This window comes from Carassius carassius, chromosome 15 (assembly GCF_963082965.1).
Source record: "Carassius carassius chromosome 15, fCarCar2.1, whole genome shotgun sequence".
Taxonomy (NCBI): Eukaryota; Metazoa; Chordata; class Actinopteri; order Cypriniformes; family Cyprinidae; genus Carassius; species Carassius carassius.
Window position 1 is genome coordinate 16210263 of NC_081769.1, and position 21910 is coordinate 16232172.

General features: G+C 39.6%; 1 protein-coding gene across 2 annotated transcripts in view; it reads left to right on the top strand.

The window, feature by feature from the left end:
• LOC132158248 (glutamate receptor ionotropic, NMDA 2D) overlaps nt 1-11610 on the top strand; it is a 79276-nt gene extending 67666 nt beyond the window's left edge. The window contains exons 14-16 of one of the 2 annotated variants that reach the window (XR_009437676.1): nt 4545-4786; nt 5002-10532; nt 10571-11610. Coding sequence is in view for 1 of the 2 variants with exons in the window: in XM_059567579.1 (XP_059423562.1) it covers nt 4545-4786; nt 5002-8181 (3422 nt within the window). In the remaining variant the exon portion in view is untranslated. Of the gene's footprint in view, nt 1-4544; nt 4787-5001 lie in introns of both variants that reach the window. The other variant, XM_059567579.1, reaches the window with a different exon arrangement.
• The last annotated feature ends 10300 nt before the right edge of the window (nt 11611-21910 follow it).

The window sequence follows — 21910 nt, forward strand, 5'->3', positions numbered from 1 at the left end:
ATTTTATGCATATTTAATAAGACTTCATTCATTAGTCTGTACTGCTAGCTTCAAGCCATCTTCCCAGCCGTCTTGGTGTAATCCAGTTTCCTTGACATGACGCAATATGTATCTTTGTTGTCTAGCAGGTGATATTTTTCTTTGTGCTAGCAGGCTGCTTACTGATTTAAAGGAGATGATAGCGACCTACTGATGCATAAAAGAGATGGGCATGTATCAGAGTTTCAGTCTTGGGAATGACAGAAGTGGTGTGCGGCAGAGAGAAATAGAGAAAGAAAGACTGTGTTGTGTTCCAAAACCCATTGAGCTGCCTAAGAGGCAGGGTTTTAAAGCATCAAGCTGTGTCAACTGCACTGTGTTTTTTTAGAGAAATCCAATTATTTGAATAGGGATCTACGTGATCAGGAATTTCCTGTGAGGTTGAAAAATTCACCCATGCAGATTTCCCAGCTGGTTCAAGTTGTTCAAGGCAACATCACATGTACATTTATAAGAATGAACACTTTAGAATGCACTGCAACAAGCTTGGTGAAAAAAGAAATGCAAAATGAAATGTTGAATATAAATCCCCTTATTCATCTTTTATTGCAAAAAAGTATCAATAAAAATACATAAAGGGATAGTTCACCCCAAAAGAAAAATTCCCTCATGTCGTTCCAAAACCATAAGACTTTCATCTTTGGAACACAATATTTTTTTAATGAAAACCAAGAACTTTCGGACAATGCATATACCGTACAGCAATGCAACTGAAAGAGGTAGTAAGGACATGTCAAAATAGTGCATGCGACATCAGTGGTTCAACCCTAATTTTCTGAAGCTACGAGAATACTTTTTGTGTGCAAAAAACAAAACAAAAATAAAGACTTTATTCAACAATTTCTTCTCTTCCGTGTCAGTATTCAACGCTTGTTCACAAGAATAGACTGTTATTTTTGTTGAGGGCGTTATTTTTGCTTTCTTTGCACACAAAAAGTATTTTCGTAGCTTCATAACATTACAGTTCAACCACAGATGTCACATGGACTATTTTAACAATGTCCTTACTACCTTTCTGTTCCTTGAACGTGTCAGTTATGCTGCTGTCTATGCAAGATCAGAAAGCTCTCAGTTTTCATCAAAAATATCTTAATTTGTGTTCTGAATGATGGTCTTACAGGTTTGGGATGACATGAGCGAAGATGAGTAATTAATGTAATAACTTTCATTTTTGGGTGAACTATCCCTTTAACTATCCTTTTAAAATGCATTTAAAATGTAAATGTATGTATTTTTAAAATGTATTTTAAATGCATTTTATCATTATGTGCTGTGTATCGTTATTCTTATGAGTGCATCAAATCATTATCTTAGCAACATGCTAAACGATTGTGAGTTGTTTATCCCTTGCTGTTTGTATAGTGTACACAAACATTCTAGAGTATGACAGTTGGGATGTTGTCTTTGAAGGCAGTTGCCTGTGTAGGCAGCAGCTCACTAGGTTTTGGAACCGAGCTATTGTGTGCTATGAGTAAGATGTGTGTATTGAGTGACTGTCCATTCTCACACTCCTTAGAGGATTAGCTGTTACGGATTTGCGATGTCAGCGTGGAACGCATCTGATTCATATGCGCTTGTCCAAGTACTAATTCTTTAATTGTCATTTATACACCCTCCTCCTTGCCTTCTCCCAACACACACATACACAAACACAAATGCATATACACACTAGCTATCTAACAGTGTTTTGTTTCAACTGGATGGTTTATTTGATTGCTGTTTAAATCCTCTTTGGCTGTTGGTGTGTCAGAGAGAGAGAGAGACTGAAAGAATGTGTGTGTACGCCAGGTTTCCACAGTGAGATCATCACACTGGTGCCAGGTTCGATTAGCTAACACCACTGTTTAACAGCTGAGATGCTTTACATGTGAAAAGAACATGACTTTTTTTTAATTATTCATCTGGTTGTTGTTTGTTGAGGCGTGGGTGATTTATCTGATGTTATTTTCGGAATTCTGTCCTTGTTTTACCTTTAAAGTGTTAAAAAGCAGTTTTGGGGGGATAATGAGCTACTATTATCAAAATATTTTAGTCTCATTTAACAGATTTCTGCTATTATAGACCATTTCAATGCATTGATGCCATTGACCCTGCTTGTCATGAAACTATTTTAAAACGTTAACTGGAGGCAATTCAGTTGTAACTAACGTTAACGTTAACGTATGATAGCACAGCTATCATAACATGTTATTATCAAAAAGTGGACCTTTTTGGATTCACAGAAAATATGAAAAACAAAAATGTTAAACCAGAAATGTGATAGGACCATTGCACTAGATTATTTATAATTTACATGCCTCAAAATGGTCTATAATTGGCAGCACAACATGTAATCACTCTCTTTTTTTAGGTTGTTTCATTGGAAAATCATGAAAGACCATGTCAGTGTTTTTGTTTGAGTGGGCAATAGATTGCAAATATAGTAGTCGTTGTACAACCAACAACTACAGTTTTACTTTTATGTTTCCATAGAGCCACAGGAAACCACTTGTCCATCTACAGCCTTTTCATGTCTTTTAAACACTGCAGGTAACCTTATTGGTCAGTGCCATGCAAAATAATTTCTTACCTGCTAAAAGCCTCTTTTATTTTATCTCCGGGCCAGCAGCTTTCTTTGCAGTGGTCGTCTCGAATAGAAGTCCTTTCACCTACTAACAATTCAGAGGACTTATTGAAGTGGTCAGAGATGCTGTGGCACTTCCAATCTGTTTATAAAAGTGTTGACCTTTAATGCTGATCCAAGTGCAGTGTTTGCTTTAGCGTGATAGTGGTTTGGGTCAGGGCAGGATCAGAGGGGGCTGTGCATGGAACGGTGTTGGAAGTCACACAGATGGCACAGACTGGCTGTCTGCCTGAGCTTAAAGACCTTGCTAAAGCATTAACTGTTCAAATGTGCCCACTTAACCATGCCAGCCCTGAGCTCCGTTGCCAAACAGAAGCTGCTATGGCAAGAGCAAAGGTGTGAAAATATGTGTACGTGTGTTAGAATTTGTACTATATGTGTGGGTGTGTATTTGTAAAGCTGTGCAAGTGTGTGAATCTTGTCTGTGTGTTAGCATATACTGTAGCTCTGTGTATATGTATGTTTCCAGCATGACACACCTGCTGAGTTTGGCTGTGGTCAGTGAAGTGGTTTGCCAGAGCCACTGGCAGGAGTCAGAAGGAGGTGAATGGACAGTGTCAACAGAGTGAGGCAGTGCTCGGATCCGATCCGGGCTTGTTCTGTTATCTGTTCAAGTCCCATGTGGAATTCAGCCTGCGCTTCTTCGTCCTGCTTGACTGCATTTTCTTTTGTGAAATGCTTTATGTGATGTGTCTGCGGCATCTCATCTACATTGTGATTAATGCCGGCAGGTTGCGCTTGCTGGATAGTTTGTTTTGATAGCATAAAAGACAGACGCCATATTTCAACCTTTGTGAGAACAACGCAACTGTCATTTCTAGTGTGATGGGTGATGATGTGCTTTTATAATGTTACACAGCACTGTTTTGAGATGGCCCAAGCGTAGATAACGTGGTGCTGTTGTCCAGTCCTCATCAAAGCAGTAAATGCTGCAGTACATGCCCCTATCTAGTAAGGTTTGGGGTAATTCACAAGCCCGTCTTTCTGTAGATAGAAGGTGAGATTCTGATTGTCTCTCGAGTTTGCAGCAGGCCTGACTATCTTCCGGCACAATTAAATGATTATGATCTGACCCTTTCACCGTTCTGTCTCCTTGTCTGTCCTCTTGTTTTTCCGCCGTCTGCCTGTCACTCTGTTGCTCCTTCTGTCTTATTTAATATTCCCTTTTCTGTTTCATCTTTCACACCCTCATGCACACACTGAGACCAACATAAACAATAAACATATACTGTTGTTTCCCCCTGTTGCCATCTGTCTTCATCCCACTTTTTGTTAACTTCCCCCTCTCTGAATAGAATAGGTGCTTCTGCTATTTGTCATAATGACAAAGTCACTCTCTTCTTCTTTTCCACCAGCCTTTTACTTATTTCTCCACATTCATTTCCCATGATACAATGCAGCATTGAAAAGACAAAGAACTTTGTTCTTCTTCCTTTTTTGTCTTCTCATTTACCCTCTGAGGAAAAGACGATATGGGTAGACCATTACACAGGACCTAGCCTTTGCTAGCCTATAGGCCTCTTGCTCTCTTCCTCTTCCATTCACTCTTTCAGGATTAACAGTCTGCTCCTTTTGATCGGCTTCTAAACAGACCTTCACAGTCATGTTTCTTTTACCCACTGGGACCTGACATCTGATCTGAAATGTTTTCAATATAATACCCTTAAAATCTCAAAATAGCACCTGACATACTATAGGTTTACACATGTTTAGTATTAGCATCTGTTTCCTGCTACATCAGGCATGTGGTAGAGGCAAGTCACTGCCATACTGCATTCATACATGTTTTATTGAAGCATCTGTGCCAAGTAGTTGTATCACATATTAACAGAGAAAGCGAGTAATGCTGATGCTTTGTCTTTTCTCTTCCCTTTCCACTCAGATGAGATTGAGATGCTAGAGCGTCTCTGGCTCTCAGGGATCTGTCATAATGATAAAATTGAGGTGATGAGCTCCAAACTAGACATAGACAATATGGCTGGTGTCTTCTACATGCTACTGGTGGCCATGGGCCTAAGTCTGCTGGTCTTCGCCTGGGAACACCTGGTTTACTGGAGGCTACGGCACTGCATGAGCAAAATGGGCCAATCTGGCAAACTGGACTTCCTACTCGCCTTCAGCAGGGTGAGAAAAAGTGTGACGTGAGAGAGTGACTGATTGTTAGTGACTAGAAATTTATTTGGGAGTGTTTGGTTAAATTGAGAAGGACTGTGACATGGACTTTGCCTGTGGTATTACAGATGAGATGAGAATGATGCTTATGTAATTGACACTGATTTGCCCATATCATCAGAATATGACTTATTTCACTATTATATCTTTGTTGTTTGTACTTTTAGGGAATGTATAGCTGCTGCAGTTTTGAAGATGAAACTGCAAAAGGTGGGGTTAAAGTCACAGTTCCTGGCCACCATCATACTGCCATGGTTCCTACTTCTTCCTCACATGTGGTCACTTCAGCTGTATCCACTCCAGCCATTGCCATGGTGCAGCAACAGCAGCAACCACAACAGCCTCAACCTCCTCAGTCTTACAAAACACCTCTTCCTGGCTCCCCTCCCACAATTGTTCATTCTGGAGCGGCTTTGGGTCCCTCAAATACTCAACTTGTAGGAGCACCACTACCATGCACTACTTTCTTACCCCGGCCAGATCGCAGGTTAGCGGTTGTGGACCGCTGGAGACTTCCCAAAACTGCTAGTGCCACAACCTCCATGGGTGTGAGAGGAACAATTGGAGAAACAGGACCCCTGCCTCAAAAGGTGGCACCTACCTGGGCAGGTGGTGGAGGTGGAGGTAGTGGTCTAGATGGATATAAGCGCTACTATGGACCTATTGATCCAGAGGGTCTTGGGCCATGTGTGGACCAACAGACAGGCTCTCAAACTCCCAAAACAGTCCCCAGAGCCCACCAACAACCCCCACCAACTAGTGTGGTTTTCTACCAGGAGAAGGGCATGGACCATGGCATGGGGAAGAAGGTGGGAGTGGGTACTGGTGGAGGGGGTCAGGGTAGAGGGGTTAAATCTCTGGGGACTCCCAGGCTTCCTCCTAAAAGCCAGACCCCAGCCCCGCTGACACCTAACCCCCCGCTGCAGCACCCCTCTCCCCCTCTCCCTTCATCCTTCTGGAGAAAACGGCGACCAAAAAAACCCAAAGAACCTGTTGGCCCATTGTACGAGAACATCCTGCCACTGGGCCGGAGAGGTGGAGGAAGGGAAGGAAGTCGAAGACCGAGACCCTCTCCTCCTCTCCCCATCCCGGTCACACTTTCCCCAAGCTACACTCCTCCATCCCCCTCTCCCTCACTCCCCTACACCTCCACATCATCCTCCTCATCTACCACCAGCTCCTCAACCACATCCTCAGCCACATCCTCACGCTCCACCTCTCCTTCATCTACTTCCACAGCTTCATCTCGTAGCACCCGAGACAGAGAGGCTGAGGAAGAGGATGAGGAGGATTTGGATGAGCTGACCGAAGAGTCTAGTCTTCTGCAGGGCCACAACAGAACCAGGGACCGAGAGCGGTCCATACTTTCCCCTAGATCTCTCACTCATGGACTTCCCCCTCCTATACCCCCACGCAAACCACGTGGTTTCTTTGGAGATAGGGAGCATAAAAAGGACAGAGAGAGAGAAAGGGGTGGTAGTCAACTAGGACAGCTCCAGGAATGGTGGGCAGGATGGGCGGAGAGAGAGAGGGACAGGGAAAGAAGTGGCGGAGACCAGGGAGCTACAGAAAGGAAAAGAGAGAGGAAACGAAGGAAAGAGAGGGAAAAGGAGAAAAAGAAAAAGAAGAAGAAAAACAAAAAACGAAAAAAGAAGGAGGAGCGTGAAAGAGAAAGAGAAAGAGAAAGAAAGCGTCGTAAGGTGAAAAAGAAGAAAAAGAAAGCAATGAAAACAAAAAAGAAGAAGGTGTCATCCGGCAAGCGGTCAGAGCCAGAAGAGGGTGATGTTGAGGCAGAGAGAGATGGAGAGGGGGATGGGGATAGAGAGGGAGAGTACTCGTCATTTTCCACTCAATATCGGAGTGCATTTGCAGACAAAGGCGGCCTTTCAGCTTGGGAGGGAGAGAGAGAAAGAGGGAGGAGAGATGGAGGTGAGGATGACAGGGACGAACGAGAGGATGAGAGTGGGGGAGGTAGAGGCCGAGAGAGAAGACCCAAAAGCTCCCATTCACGACACCAACCGTCCAGTAAACGCTATGCCAACCTCAACAAACTCCCCTCTTCAGTTAAATTCTGGGTCAGTGGAGGCGAAGCAGGTGGCACGGAGGCCTCTGGACCCTCCCCTCCCTCCTCTTTACATACACTACTCTCCTTGTCCAAGAGACGGAGGAGTAGTGGGTTAGAGAGAGAGGAAGAAGGGAGAGTAGGAGAACGCAGGCCACTGCTTCTCCGCTATGAAAGGGGGCGAGTTAACACAAGAGAAGGCTTGTCCTTCCATGAGTGGGACTCTGAGGATGAGGAGGAAGAAGGGAAAGAAGAGGAGAGAGCGAGAGAACGAGAAAGAGAGAGAATAGAAGAGAGAACGCGGCGGGCAGGGAGAGGGGCAGTGTCAGAGTCTGAACGGGATAGAATCAGAGCAGAAGAAAGCTTTTCTGATGAGGGGTCCACAGGAGAGTTTGGCCTTTTTGAGAGATACTGGGAAGGAACTGGAGCAGGTGGAGCTAGTGGAATTGGGGGTGGGGGGTGGTTTTTTGGAACGTACCCTGCTCGAGAGAAAGGTGGAAGTGTCAACAGCAGAGATGACTCTATTTTGGGTCGGGCAGAAGGATGGGGATTGGCAGGTGATTTTTGGGGTTCAGGTCCAGGGATTGGATGGGGATCTGGAGGAGGCAGTGGAGGGCTAGGTTCACAGTGGCCACCCCCTCCCACTTCCCTGCCACCACCACGACGCTACTGGTCAGTTGACAAACTACAGATTAAGGATGAGAAGCGAAGCCGTAGTGGGTCAAAGAGCAAAGGTCAGAGGTCTCGGCATAGAAAGCAAGATGCTGCATCATGTACATGTACACAGTATAGGCATGGTAGGCCCCACACACATCACAAACACAGCAGCACTCAGTCTCACAGCCAGGAAGATCTGCTTCCCCACTGCCACAGCTTCAGTGGAAGCTCTCGGCCTAAACCACCCCCTAAATCTGACAAATCCAAATCTGGAAGCCAGTCCAACCTTAGCTCCCACCAAGCCCAGCTCTCTGAACACATACCCCAGCCATCACCCTCCCCACCTCAGCCACTCCTGCCCACGTTACCTGTACCTTCTGCTCCCAACTCCCTACCCATGCCCATTCCTCCACCTCCATCCTCTGCATCCATGTCCCCTCCACCTGTGCTCTCCCCCGGGGGTGCTTCCTGCTCCTCCCAGGCAGCCAGCGCTAAACTTCAGTACCAGAGACTTCGGTCTGTGCCCCAGCCAAGGCGATTCTACTCACCACACCTGCCACTCAAAGCCAAGAGCTTGTGCTCACGTCGTGGTTCTGCCCATTTCTCCAGCCTAGAAAGTGAAGTATGACACAGGGCTTCACTGCTGCGCGTATGTGTGAGCTCTACTGTGAAGCGCAGCTGGAGTGTGATGCACATACATGTGCCACACCAAGATGAGGAAAACATCCACGACAGTGACCAGAGCAGCAAAGAAACAACGGTCAAAGCAGGGAATGGCTCAACAAATTCCGCCACGGTCACAATGGATACTCCAGCCGTGCTCCATCTTCGGTCTGAGTTGAGTATTACGATGTCCTCCGTGCTACTCTCCTCCAATGAGAACAGTGGATAGCAATTGTCTGGAATTTTTCTGTGAGTAATGATGTCATGTTTACACATATACACTCCTTCAAACAAGGAAAAGACATTTTTGCATCCTGCACATATGACATGTGACGACAGACATCAAATACTGCAGTGGCTCAAACTGACTATTCAGTTAATTTACAGATGACTTAGAATTAATCTATATTCAATCTGAATGCAGTCTTGGAAAGGCTCAGATGATCAGCGACAACCCACTGAAGTGGGTGTCTCCATGGCAACCTGATGCACATAAATACAGATATGTCCTTTTTTTTAACACTTGCAACATTGATGTTATGCCATCACCCTTTGGCTTCCTCTTTCAAGGCCATGCTGGAAAATTATTAATTGAAATTTGACCTCAAAGTAAACAAGAGTAAACTGTCACTCTTTATGTATTTCTGATTCCAACCTAATCAGAACTTACATGGAGCCATTTCACTCATCAGAACTTTGGTTGTCCTATCAAAACTCCAATGCCATGTTGTCACTTTGACATCAAATATAGATGACATTGTGTTCTAAAGTGACAAAAGAAAAACAATAAGAACACAAACAAAAATGTAGCAATTTTTCCTGTATAATTTTTTTCCCTTCAGGTTTTCTTTTCTTTTAATGCTGTTTATTGCTCTCACTGTGGTCGTATTTTAACAAAAGGGTAAACCAGCTGTGTCTGATGTTAAATAGTGGAATTATAGATGCGAGGGGCAATTTTTACAAAGTTATTTATTTGTTTTGATAGCAGAATATTCAAATTGTCACAACTAGATCCACGGCACTGCCCAATACAATGGTCCTTTCTTTGCATACAAGCAATACTTGTCTTTCATCAAACGATGATGGGTTGCAATATTTATGATTGGCACTAGATGGCTACATAATATTAAAAACTGTACGTTAGCGATTACAAATGGTGGACCATGAGTGGATTGTGCCTGTTGTTTTGTTCCTTAATCATCATCACATGTTAGAACTGGAACAGACAGCTTACATTGTTTCTGGGATGGTAAAGGGCATTGTTTAGAAGAGCTGAGGCTGTCATTGTCACTGATTGTGCATTTTCAAGTGAAGCCTACTTCCAATGCAGAGTTGCATGTAATAAAGCACAATTTGCTGACCCTCGTCAGTGCCACTGTTAACATATGATAATGAGGAGTCAAGGACAAACACAGTACTGATCAATTTTGAGCCAAAAGCATCCTCCATCATTTATTTTGGCGAAAGAATTGATGTCAGTCATACAGAGATTCAGTTTCTGAATACCTATTTGACGTCAGGCACCGCTTATTTGCCCATGTTGTAGTTGAATGTAGCTTTGAAATGATTTAGCAAAAAGTAGACATGCGGTAGATTTTGTAGCATTCTGGATGCAGTTATACATAACAAGAAGTGACAATTAAACTTTTATTATGGGGGGCATAGAGGGCTTGTACATGTCGTCACAGATCAACAGATTCAATTGCCCTTTATTTGATACACCTGTTCATGTGGAAATAAGTGATGTTTGTCTCCCTTTCTTATCTTGTTCATTTAAACAAGACCACCTGGGGAAGGTTCGCCATCATTTGCAGTGAAATTTAGGGCTTTTCCACTTTTTAAAGACCCATGTGTCATCACACGAGTCAAGAAATAACAAGCTCAGGTATTGAATTGCGTGTTGTGTAAACCGAATCACACACAGCCGCTTAATCCCCTCGGTCAGCGTTTCTTCCAATGCCGGGAATATGGGTGCGTCAGCAGAAAGGCCACCACACCCGGCATGGAAGCGCGGCGGGGGGCAGGGAGATGGATGTAGAATGATTGAATTAATATAGTGTGCCATGAGTACACTTGATCTGTCATTGACCCTTACTGAGTCAGAAGGCGTTAACACAGTATTCTGTGACTGCATGTACAGAATGGACTTAGAATTCTCATATAGCTTTTTTCTTGAGAACAAAAATAAATATTATCTCTATATACTATGTTTTTGATAATGTATCATGTTATACTGTGAATTGACTTAGATCTTTTATTGCCCATTGCATTCAGTTTTCATTTCCATCAGATCATTTATCTATACAAAATATATATGTACAAATAAATATATACATATATATATATACAGACAGGTATATATAATGAGTTAAGTTTAATATACTTGGAGGAAGTGGTAGATATAGTTTTAAATGTTTTAGCTTTGTAGCACTTCTAGACTCTGGAGACATTTTTGAATTTTGATTCCTCCTATATGACTGTGAAAACATTAGTGCCTGTGAAGAAAAAACAAGAAACAAGTCTAATATCCTTTCATCCATCCTTCTGTCCATCTTTTCATTTATTTATAGCAAATCTTCACAATTACTCTGATACTACCTAAATAGCTTTCAGATCATGTGTGTTTTATGCCCTTTGCTCCTGTTTTGCTGTGTCCTTATCGCTGCATCTGTCCTTTTGACATTCTGCCATTCCAGCTTTCCATCTATCCAGTTAGTATTCCATCCATCGGTCCGACCATCCATCCAATCAATCACCCATCAGTCCATCAGTCTAACTGCTGATTTCTTCTTATTCTATAGTTGTCTCATGATCTTTTGTCCACAGAACCATTGATTAGGTAACTTCAACAGTGTACCGCTGGCATTTTCCTTTTTTAGATATTTTTTAATCTCTCTGTTTATCCCTCTGTATGTTCTCTCAGTTAGCAAAAAAACAAAACCAGAAAAAAACAGAGACCAGTAGCTACTGTGTTCCTGCTCCTATCAGTTGATTACTGAAGATGATCAATTAAAGTTATGATGTAATTGATAAACGACTGAAATGTGACTGAAGAGTACCTGATGACCATGACACTGTAGTGAGAGTCTGGGCTGTACTGTACACAACTCACTGTTACTGTGCTGACTAGATGGGGTAATGTGTGTTAACTAACTGTAAAATAATGTTGGTGCACTGACTCATGTTGGTTAGGAGGTACATATCATATTAGGCAATAGATAAGTCATCCCATCGCCAAACAAACACTCACCAAAGGCTTCATCCTCTTCCTTCATCTGTTTAGACTGGTGACCTGATTGTGAAATAGACAAAAGTAAAGGGTTGGATATTGTTGCTAGAATTGTCAATGGTGGTCAATATTTGGCTGAGAAATTAAAGTCACATATTGTGTTAAGGGCTGGTCAGCTGCTATTTTATATTAAGTGTGACTGTTTGTTTGCATGTTTAATTTTCAGAACATGAGAGAAAAGCCTAGTTTTCTTTTTTCTACAGTGATGCAACCACTCTGATGCATTATCTGTGTGCTTCTCATTTGCTGTCAGTAATTCTAGGTTCTGCTATTTATTTACTACACAGAATCTGTGCCCAAAATTCAGAAACAGCATCCTTTAAAAAGTTATGCATATCTGATACATCTTGTATGTTAATTTACACTATTGTTCAAGTTTGGAGTCAGTGAGATTTTCATACTTTAATTCAGTATTGATCAAAAGGGACATTAAAGGCATTTATAATGTTAGAAAAATCTATTTCAGATAAATGCTGCTGTTTTGAACTTTTATCAGAGATTCTCAGAGAATATGTAAGTATTGATAATAATAAGAACTATTTCTTGAGTACCAAATCAGCATACTGGAATGATTTCTGATTGAAAATTCAGCTTTGCAATCGCAGTTATAAATGATATTTTAGAATAGATATAGAAAATTGTGCTTAGGCACCTACTGTATCTGTTAATTTTCTTCATCTTCTTCCACTCTGGGAGTCTATGGCAGCCTATACAAACACTTGCGGGAAAGTTATGAAAAATGGCACAAAGATAAAGGACAGTCTAAATATTAACCATTAACCAAATTTGGAATGTCTTTCTCAAACTCTCTAGCACCACCAACAGGCCAAATTGCACTCATGTTTCTGCTAATAACTTTTGATCTGTAAGTCTAAAAGCAAATAAAAATAAATCATCCCTCTGATTCCATGGCTAATGTACTCCAAATGTAACATTTCTATGGATCAAGATTTTTCGTAATTTAGAATTTTGCAAAAAATCTTGTCCTATACTGTTTGTCAAATTTTCACCAAAACAATTAAACGATTAAAAATGTTATTGACCTCAGGCGTTTGAATGGTAGTGTATTAAATGATAAGCTTTCAGCTACCAATAGGTATTTAGACCTTTTAATTTCACCTTTAAATTCAGTGCAAAAACTTAAAGTCCTCACATTTATGCTTGCTAATGAGTGACGTAATGAATTTAAGGGTCTGTACTCAGTGAGTAAACAAACAGGTTTGTACTGCACAAACTGTAAAGCTTTGTAAGTGTTTCATTATTTATGTGGTGATTGTGCATGTGAAGGAGAGTGTAGTGTGGTGCACATGCATTATATATACACATCAATACAAAGTATCTGTCTCTCTTTTTCCTCTGTACCTCTCTACCAGATTACTCAGCCGTTTCCTCACTATTCTCTCACTCATTGGGCTGCTATAATACATAATTGACTCACTCAGGACAGACATACACATACACACACACACACACACACACACTCTTGCTGCAGCTTCATGGATACCGAATCCTGCAGGTGCTCTAGAACTTTCTCTTGCTCTCTCCCCCACAGGAGCTTAAGGCTCAGAGTAGCTCCAGGTAGCTGTTGGCACCATGATGTGAGGCATTACTTGACAGGCTCGATGGATAAAAGTGCAGCTCTTCCCTCTTGATCACAGCTGAGCAGAGATCCATGTGTGTGTGTGTGTGTGTGTGTGTGTGTGTGTGTGTGTGTGTGTGTGTGTGTGTGTGTGAAAGCAGGTCAGTCCCTGTGATAGACCTCTACATGTTTTACTTAGCCTACCCTTATTCCACAACTGCAGCTGTACACCAACAATAACGTCTGAGACTCAAGCCTGGAAACTAACTCTAGTGTTGCTTTCTCATGCAATGAAAGTGCTTTTACATCTTACATGTTGTGAAACCCATATTTGAACAGGGTCATCCATGTCACATCACATTCATAATCATGTAATCTCATCTCCCATTCCAAATGCTGAAGGAAAAGAATGAAATAATTACTGATTCACTTTGTCTTAACAGCTTAAATTAATTTACTTTGAGCATTTTATTATTGTTGTTTATGACCTATTTTGGATATGTTTTTAGCTTGCTTACTATGTTTTACATGGATTGACGCGGCATTGTGTAAACTGCACTGTGACTAAAGGCAATGTGAGTGTGAATGTGTGTGACGGGCATCAGTTGAGGATGTTTATTGCCTTTGTACTGTACAGTCCAGACAGAATTCCTCCACCAATCAGATTTTGTTTGGTTATTACATCATGTCCTGGAAAGGGATTTGAAGGGGTCAGTGCTAAAAATTGCTTCATAAAGAATACTCTCTTTAAAATACTCATTGCCTTTTCTTATTTATCTTGTAACTGTATTTGCGTGTGAACATGGAAAGGTTTGTTTATGTGCGTGTGTGCAGATGAGAATGAGTGTCTCGCCTTCCACAAATGCCTGCAGAGGGGATAAAGTAAATTCTCTTCTATCTCAGTAAGAACTTTCTTCCTTTTTTTGGTGCTCTCTGAACCCCCCAACCCCCCCCCCCCCCCCCCTCCTTTGAGCAATGATCTGAGCTTTGATCTTTGAAGACCAGACCTGACCTTACATAAGCCACCATCTCTGTACGCAGAGCCATGATGAGCTGTGATCTTCCTCTCCTTGTCAGTTTACATGACAAATACAAACTGCACATAGTCATGCACAATATTAATACAAATCTCCTTTTGTGATACAAAAGATATTAATGAGTTATATGTGCAAGCCGACATGCTTATAAGTGCCTTAATACAATTTCTCTTTTCTAAAACTTAGTCTAGATAGTTAGATGGGTAGTTCGATTATTAATATAATATTTTACTATTAGCCCTGGTCCAAAATTGCAACTTTATATGAAAAGAAAATGAAATATTGCAAAAACAAACAAAACGGCATTTCCATTGTATTGAAAAAAACACAACCATAAACTGACATAAAATAAAGGAAACAGAAGTTAGCCACTGGGGTCTTTTAGAAGCAAATTATTCAATAACAAGACTTTTGTTCTGCATCTAGGAATTTATTCAGGGATTTATTTACCTTAGGCAAGCCTATAAATATTTTAAGCACATTTTGGAAATTTGATTCGATTCTTATTGTTTTCTCAGCATTTTTTAATGCAATATTCCAAAATTCACAATAAAACTTACTTGAAAGAAAACCTATTGCCTATTGATGGTATTGTTTCTTTTGTGAAACATTTTTTGGCATTTTTATGACACTTCTGGTGCTTAATAAAGTAAAAAAAAAAATCTAAAACTAAAGCGAAAAAGTAGTTGGGAAACATACCTAAATACAAATAAGTGCAGTCACATTTAGAAATTATATTGTATTGCTGACAAAAATCTACATTTTTGGAATATGCTTCACAGCTCAGGCGAATGTCACTTTCCAACCAAGCAGCCTTTTGTTGGTAAATTCATCAAAATTAATTAATCAACTTGAACCTGCTACAAAATCTGCATGTGGAAATCTTACTCAAAATTCCATGTTGATTGGATTTTTATAGAAATGAATGGATTTCAAATAATTAAATCCATTTGTCAAATAATGTTGAATGTGATTCAACCTTCAGTGTCATCCCAACCAAGCTAAAATTAAAAGGATATTTCACCCCTCAAATGAAATTTGTCATCATTTAGCTACTTTTTCTTCTGTGAAATATAGAGAAGATATTTTGAGAAATCACAGTTTGTCCATACAGTGGAAGTAAGTAGTTACCAAAACACTTTTCTTACCAACATTTCTTCAAAATATATTTGAGTTCCACTGAAGAAACTCGTACAGATTTGGAACAGCATGAGGGTGAATGAATAATGACTGAATTTTCATTTTTGGGTGAACTATCCCTTCCAAAAAACATTAAAACACAAGCATATAGTAACCAAAAAAATAACCTTTGATGTTGGAATTCAACCCTTATTCTACTCGTCCTCGCTTACCCTAGATCCGCGTGTGTATGTGTGCCCGCTGGAGCAAAAAAAAAAAAAAAGAGATGGTTGTATCTTGTGTTTTATGCATATGCTGTGTGAGGCAGATAGCTGGAGTGCACTATATCTAGTATTATCGCTATGATGGCAGAGAGCTTTCAGCCTCGTCTTGGGAGTGTGTTCAGCCGCTGTAGATGATCCATCTCTGGGGTGTGCTGATGTCTGTGCATCGATCAACACTGAGCCGTGTTTATGTCACTCAAAAGCCACACGGGTATGAAGAGTTCTGCCACAGCACAGCAGAATCCGAGTCCTCACTTATCCTCTCACCATAGCATCAATGCTCAGATTAACACTGCACGTGTCCGCAAGCAAGCGAAGAAAGTGTTAGTAACGTTAGCTGGATTCGAAGCTGATTTACACATGCTCAAACATTCACGTTTGCACACATACAGCACATGATAGAAGCGGCAATGTTCTCTCTTTCATCATTAGCCCAGCGTGCCGCAGGGTGCACCAGCGCATCGACTTGATCTCTCAATAAAAAAAATAAAAAATAAAGAACAGGGGAAAGACTGAGAGAGATAGTGAGCATCTTTTCATCCACAAAGCAAATCCTGTCAGATCTCCTTCCCCCCCCTCACATTACTGCGCTGGGACTGAACGACAAATTGCCCAGAATCCACGGGGGCATACTTCAACTTCACACGACATAGCGCTCGTCTCTCATCATTATTGACATTAGCGTTAATATCAGTTTGTCTTGCAGGACTTAGCTGCTGCTTTTATAGATAAAACCAATGCGAGCAAAAGCTGCAAATAGCGCAGAGGCGATTAAAGAGGCTTGTTTTTGCCAGTTATTTTTGTCGGTTTAAAGGCCTTTGGATTCTTTGCAGCTGTTTGTGTTGTTCACTATGCACCTGAAACAAGCTCTGAGTTCTCAAAAAGTAAACCCCCGTTAAAGTTAATAAAAATGAAAATTTAATAATAATAACAGACATGTTTATTTCAAACTAGATCATTATGAGATGCCATGTTTGAATACCTTTCCGTGGGAAAGCAGAAGCAATCTACGGGTGCCTTTGGGTTTCCAGAAGCAATGTTTCTGAAATGTAACTAATTTCATTTTGAAAGTTGGAAAAGCAAGACCAGACACAAGCACATTTGGATGTTTTAATTTTGCTGTAATAGATTCATGTAATTGGTCAGATTCTGGTCGGCGAGAGAGAGGGGAGACAGAAAAAAAGAAAGCTGGGGATTGTATGGATGCAGAATTTTTCCTCTTCATTAGTGCAATGTCAGGACTAATAAGCTGATGGCTTGTGGCCAGTATGAACTCTGTCCGCTTTGTACAGTAGAGAGAGAGAGAGAGAGAGAGAGAGAGAGAGAGAGAGAGAGAAAAGATGCACTTTGATGTTAATCATCTGAATCTACCTTTATCTTTCTGTAAACAAATATTTCATAAGTGTATATCATAAGCCGCTTACAAAGCTCTCTAAGCCACTAATGTGGTGTGGTTGAACAATGGTGTCAGAAAATAATTAAACAACAGCAAATCTGAATAATTTGTCATGCATTTTATGGTTTCTGACCACATAGCTGCCAGTTACATAGCTTCCCTTTGAGAAAGAAGTCCTTATTGTTTGGAAGAGATATTTATTTAGATTAGTGTTACCGTGATGGATGTGAATTTTCTAATGTTGAGACAACAATAGAGCATTTTATGGTTTAGAAGACTGAAACGGATGGATCTTTACTCTTTTGACCTTCATTTATCTGGATTCTTGAGGGGTATTGCGTTCTGCAACTTGTTATACCTGAGCAGCCAATTCAGTAATTAAGCTATTTAGAGTGATTAGTTGGCCAGACAGTGCACTCAACTGGGATGGCCGAATTTCATCAGCATCTGATTGAGAGTTCCTACAAATCCACCCTGCAGTTAAGATCAACAAACCGGAAATAATGCATGCTGCTAATTTTACTACAGTATGTGTGTTTGGCTTCTTGATGGGTGTCTAACTGCTTGTTTTCCTGTCTGTGTTGGAATAGTTTACCAAAACATGAAAATTAACTGAAAATGTACTCAATTCAAGGCCATCCAAGATGTAGGGTTTGTTTCTTCATCAGAACAAATATGAAGGAAATTTTGCATTAATTACTTGCTCACCATTGGATCTCCTGCAGTGAATGGGTGCCATCAGAATGAGAGTTCAAACAGCTGATCAAAACATCACAATAATCTGCACGACTCCAGTCTATCAGGTAATGTCTTATAAAGGGAAAAGCTGCATATCTGTAAGAAACAAAACCCTTTTTTGGCTGTTTTAGCTTTAAACCTAGCTTATGTTTGTATTTATCTGCTGTATCAGACAAGGTAACTTTATGCACTGAGAAAGCAATATTATGGCTAAAGGACTCTAAATGTCTATTAAATGTTTATTGTTTGTTAAATCGTGCAGCCCAAACCGTAAGGCCTAGCCATTTTTGCCTGATTGGAACCAAACCACTGCAGAAATATTCAGTGGACACTGAATATCAATAATTATAAAAAAAAAAGGTTAAAATTTAGATTTTTCGCTTGAAACAGTATGCCTAAAAGTGTCTATGCTAACGTAAGCCAAATGTTAATTGAAGTATAACTCTTGAACGGAATGAGATACTTTTACCAAACTCAGTATACATATGTAGGAGTATACATATGTAAAAAAATTAAAATAAAATTGCGCATAAGACAGAACAACATAAATTCAGCTCATTGAGTATTAATATAACAGTTTTACCGTTTATTTTTTGTGTGTATGTATCTGAGAGTCTATTCTCCATTTTGGATGTCTTTTACTGTCAGCCATACTTCTAGGTTGGCCTAGACCCTAAAAATATACCACCTTAAAGGCCTTAATGTGCTTAAACCCAGTAATCACTGCTTGCAGCTATATTTCTTAATGTTTTTTTCTGATGCGAGACTCTTATTTTAAAAGACGTGCATAAAAGCTGTTAACACTTCTGTCAGATGTATTTTGATGTAGTTTAAGAGTGCCTGAGAAAAACATGCGCTATCTTGATGGAGTATCTGTGGTCAGATGAGCTGTTGACAGGTTTAATGTCAGTGTCATTATTTTATTGTTATTTTCGTAACTTGTTATGAAATATAAAGTCTTTCACCTCAGAAAAATGAACTATCCTGTCCAGCCAGATGTTATACCGTTCTCGTAGCGCACACCCTTCAATACCACGCGCAAATGCGGCGCCACACTTTATATCACTTCACTAAAGCACAGAAACTACTTGATGACCACTGGGAAATGTGGGTCCCAAGGCTAACCAGTTGCAAACCACTGGTATAAAGTCTATTTGAAATAATCAAGGTGGTCTTTAATTGCAATTGGTGTTTAAGCCAGTCATCTGAGCCCTACATGTCATGTGACTGATCAGCTGCAGAAAAATAACGAAATGACAATGCTGATTGACTGATGCCACTATCCCAAGCTATTTACTAATGACTGTCCCGTTGGTACATGAGCTGTGACGCCAAAGGCAGCAGACGGATAAATATGAGCCCATTTCATGCTTTTAAGCTTATTCCAAAGAAAATGGGCACTGACCAAGTCTACTATAATATAATTAAATATTTACATAATACACTGCCATTTTAAGATCAATAAGGAGAGATGCTTTTTGGCAGGAGATTGGTGTAGTTATAGCATCTATTAGCAGGTCTAACTAGTCCATGCCAAGCAGCAAATGTCTGACCCCTTGGAAATATTAAATATATGTCATATAATTTTGTAATAAGATTGTGAAAGAAAATGTGCTGTTTTTTATCAGTATTTTTACTCATACTCATCTTATTAATAATAATAGGCTGATTGATTATTCTTATAGATTGCAAAAATAGTACTTCACCAGGATAAAGAATATGAAAAGTGCTCAGAGTTAATCCAGAAACCAGAAAAAAAAGAGTGAGCAACAACAAAAACGTTGCTGAAGAGAGGCTTATTGCAAATGCAAACTCATTTTCTGCCAGCAGGAGGCACTTTTGGAGCAGCAGAAACAGTGGTTTCCCTAATAACGGCTGTATACAAAGCAGCGCTGGCTTATGAACCCTACTGTACTTTATCAGATAAAGTGAAAATGCCTGAAGACAGTCTGTTGCCCTCAAAGATACATCCATATAAAACACCTGCACCCTAGTTTTGATTTTGAAATGTGCAGTGCTCATGTTTATTCAACGAAGTCAACCTCCTCAAATAAATCAATGCATGGGAAACACTGGCAATGTATACTGAAATATTGGAATGTGTTCATATCAGCATTATTGAAAAAATAATATTGTGATATATTGATATTGAATAATTGTCCAGCCCTATTTTTTTTTATTATTATTATTATTTTCTTTAGCAAATGTAAATTTGTGTCCCAGTCACATTTTCTTGTTTAAATAAACATTTCTTCACTACAGTTATTATTTTGGAATAAATAAATAAATATATATATATATATATATATATATATATATATATATATATATATATATATATATATATATATATATATATATATATCATACAGTATATATTTGAACTCATGTTCAGCCATTCATTTAATAGTTAACTTTTTTTTTTTTCAGAGAAAAATATTTACTTAAAACTTCACAAGCTGATAATTCACTAAAAACTCCTACAGATCATGTTTTTACACCATTTCAAGTCTTATTTTGACGTAACAAAGTGGTTATATATCCAAGTATGTTAAGCCCTGTTCAGACTACATGATTTTTCTGTCATATTCAACAGTCAGATTACACAGCCAGATTACACGATTTTGTCTCCTAAAATCTTGTTATGTTGTGAGTAAGAAACATGTCAGACTACAGCTTTCTTACTGAACATTCTTCGCTTGTGGTCTTTAACAATGTGAATGCTGTCATTATGAAAACCATTAAACTATTTCTTTATGTTGTATTAAGGGGCTTTCATTTCGATCTAGAGGCTAATTAAAGTTTTCGAACAAAAATTCCTGACCTTGGCCGTTGGTCCATTGTACAAGCATACATATCGATGTGTACAAGGCTGCACGTTCATGAGACTTCATTCACATTGCAATTTACTCTGACTCACACCATTAAAAACTTTTTTTTAAAAAAGGCTAGGCCTAGTTCTAACACATATTTTGGCATTATAGTTTAATGTCACACATATTTATTCATTATCTGGCCTTTTTTAACACATTTTATTCCCCTATAAAGAGCCCATGGCGAAAATAATGTCCACGATGTCCAAGAAATGTATCACTTTTTATCCTTTCTTTGTATTAATTAAAACTTGCTTAAATAACAATTAATCCATTGAAAATACATAAATAAATACAGTTTCCTATACAAAGTTGGTTCGTGTGGAAGATTGCAGGAGTGGGGCATTGTAAAGCAGGCAGAGATAGCACTGTGATATATTCCTCCCTGTGTTCACAGCATGACCGCTGCTCTTGTAATTTCGGCTGCATTCTACCAAAATGAAACAATGAAGTGTGTGTGTAGTATACGTGTGTTTATACACACACACACACACACATTGTAAGAAAATCTGCTTTTTTAAAACTAAATTCAAAAGTGATTCATTGAATTATTCACTCAACCGATATGTTCAGAAAACACTTGCTGTGTTTGAAATCGCTTCCTATAACTTTATTTAGTGCACTATTTGAAGGAACAGTCATTTGTAGTGGTGTCAAAAAACATAATGAACATTATGAAGTGCACTCATGAAGTTATGAAGTGCACTCAATTCAATCCCTTAATGCAACTTATTAACAAATGTGCAACCCATGTACTGTATTCAACAGCCCAGAATATATATGCACTGTGTGGGCCGCACAGATTTATTTCCTGCATTTCGAAGAAATGATACATTTCAAGAAATGTATCACTTTTTATCCTTTCTTTGTATTAATTAAAACTTGCTTAAATAACAATTAATCCATTGAAAATACATAAATAAATACAGTTTCCTATACAAAGTTGGGTCGTGTGGAAGATTGGGGGAATCCATAAAATGTAAATAATAATAATATCAAGCACACATCAAATCAAGTGTATAAATGTGCTTCTCAGATTTGAATCTGCACATTCATGAAAACCTGAGAATCACTACAGAAACCCTGCAAAAGCTTTTAGGAAAATCCTGTAAAAAGGATGCTATTAATATCCTCCTGCCATTCCTCAGACTCATTTAGACAGCCTCATCATCCCTATATCTGTCAAAAGTCACACAGGAGGTGTCAGTGACTCACTGATGATTTAATGAATGCACAGCTTTTTCGGAAAATAGGCTGCCGTGTTTCAGGTTAGTTTAACACTGCTTTTGTGCCTGAAGTAAAAGTGCCTGTGTTATCAATGCTCTCTGGATTTAAACTGCCTCAAACTTTATCAGCAAACGAAGAGGAAGAAATTAGCT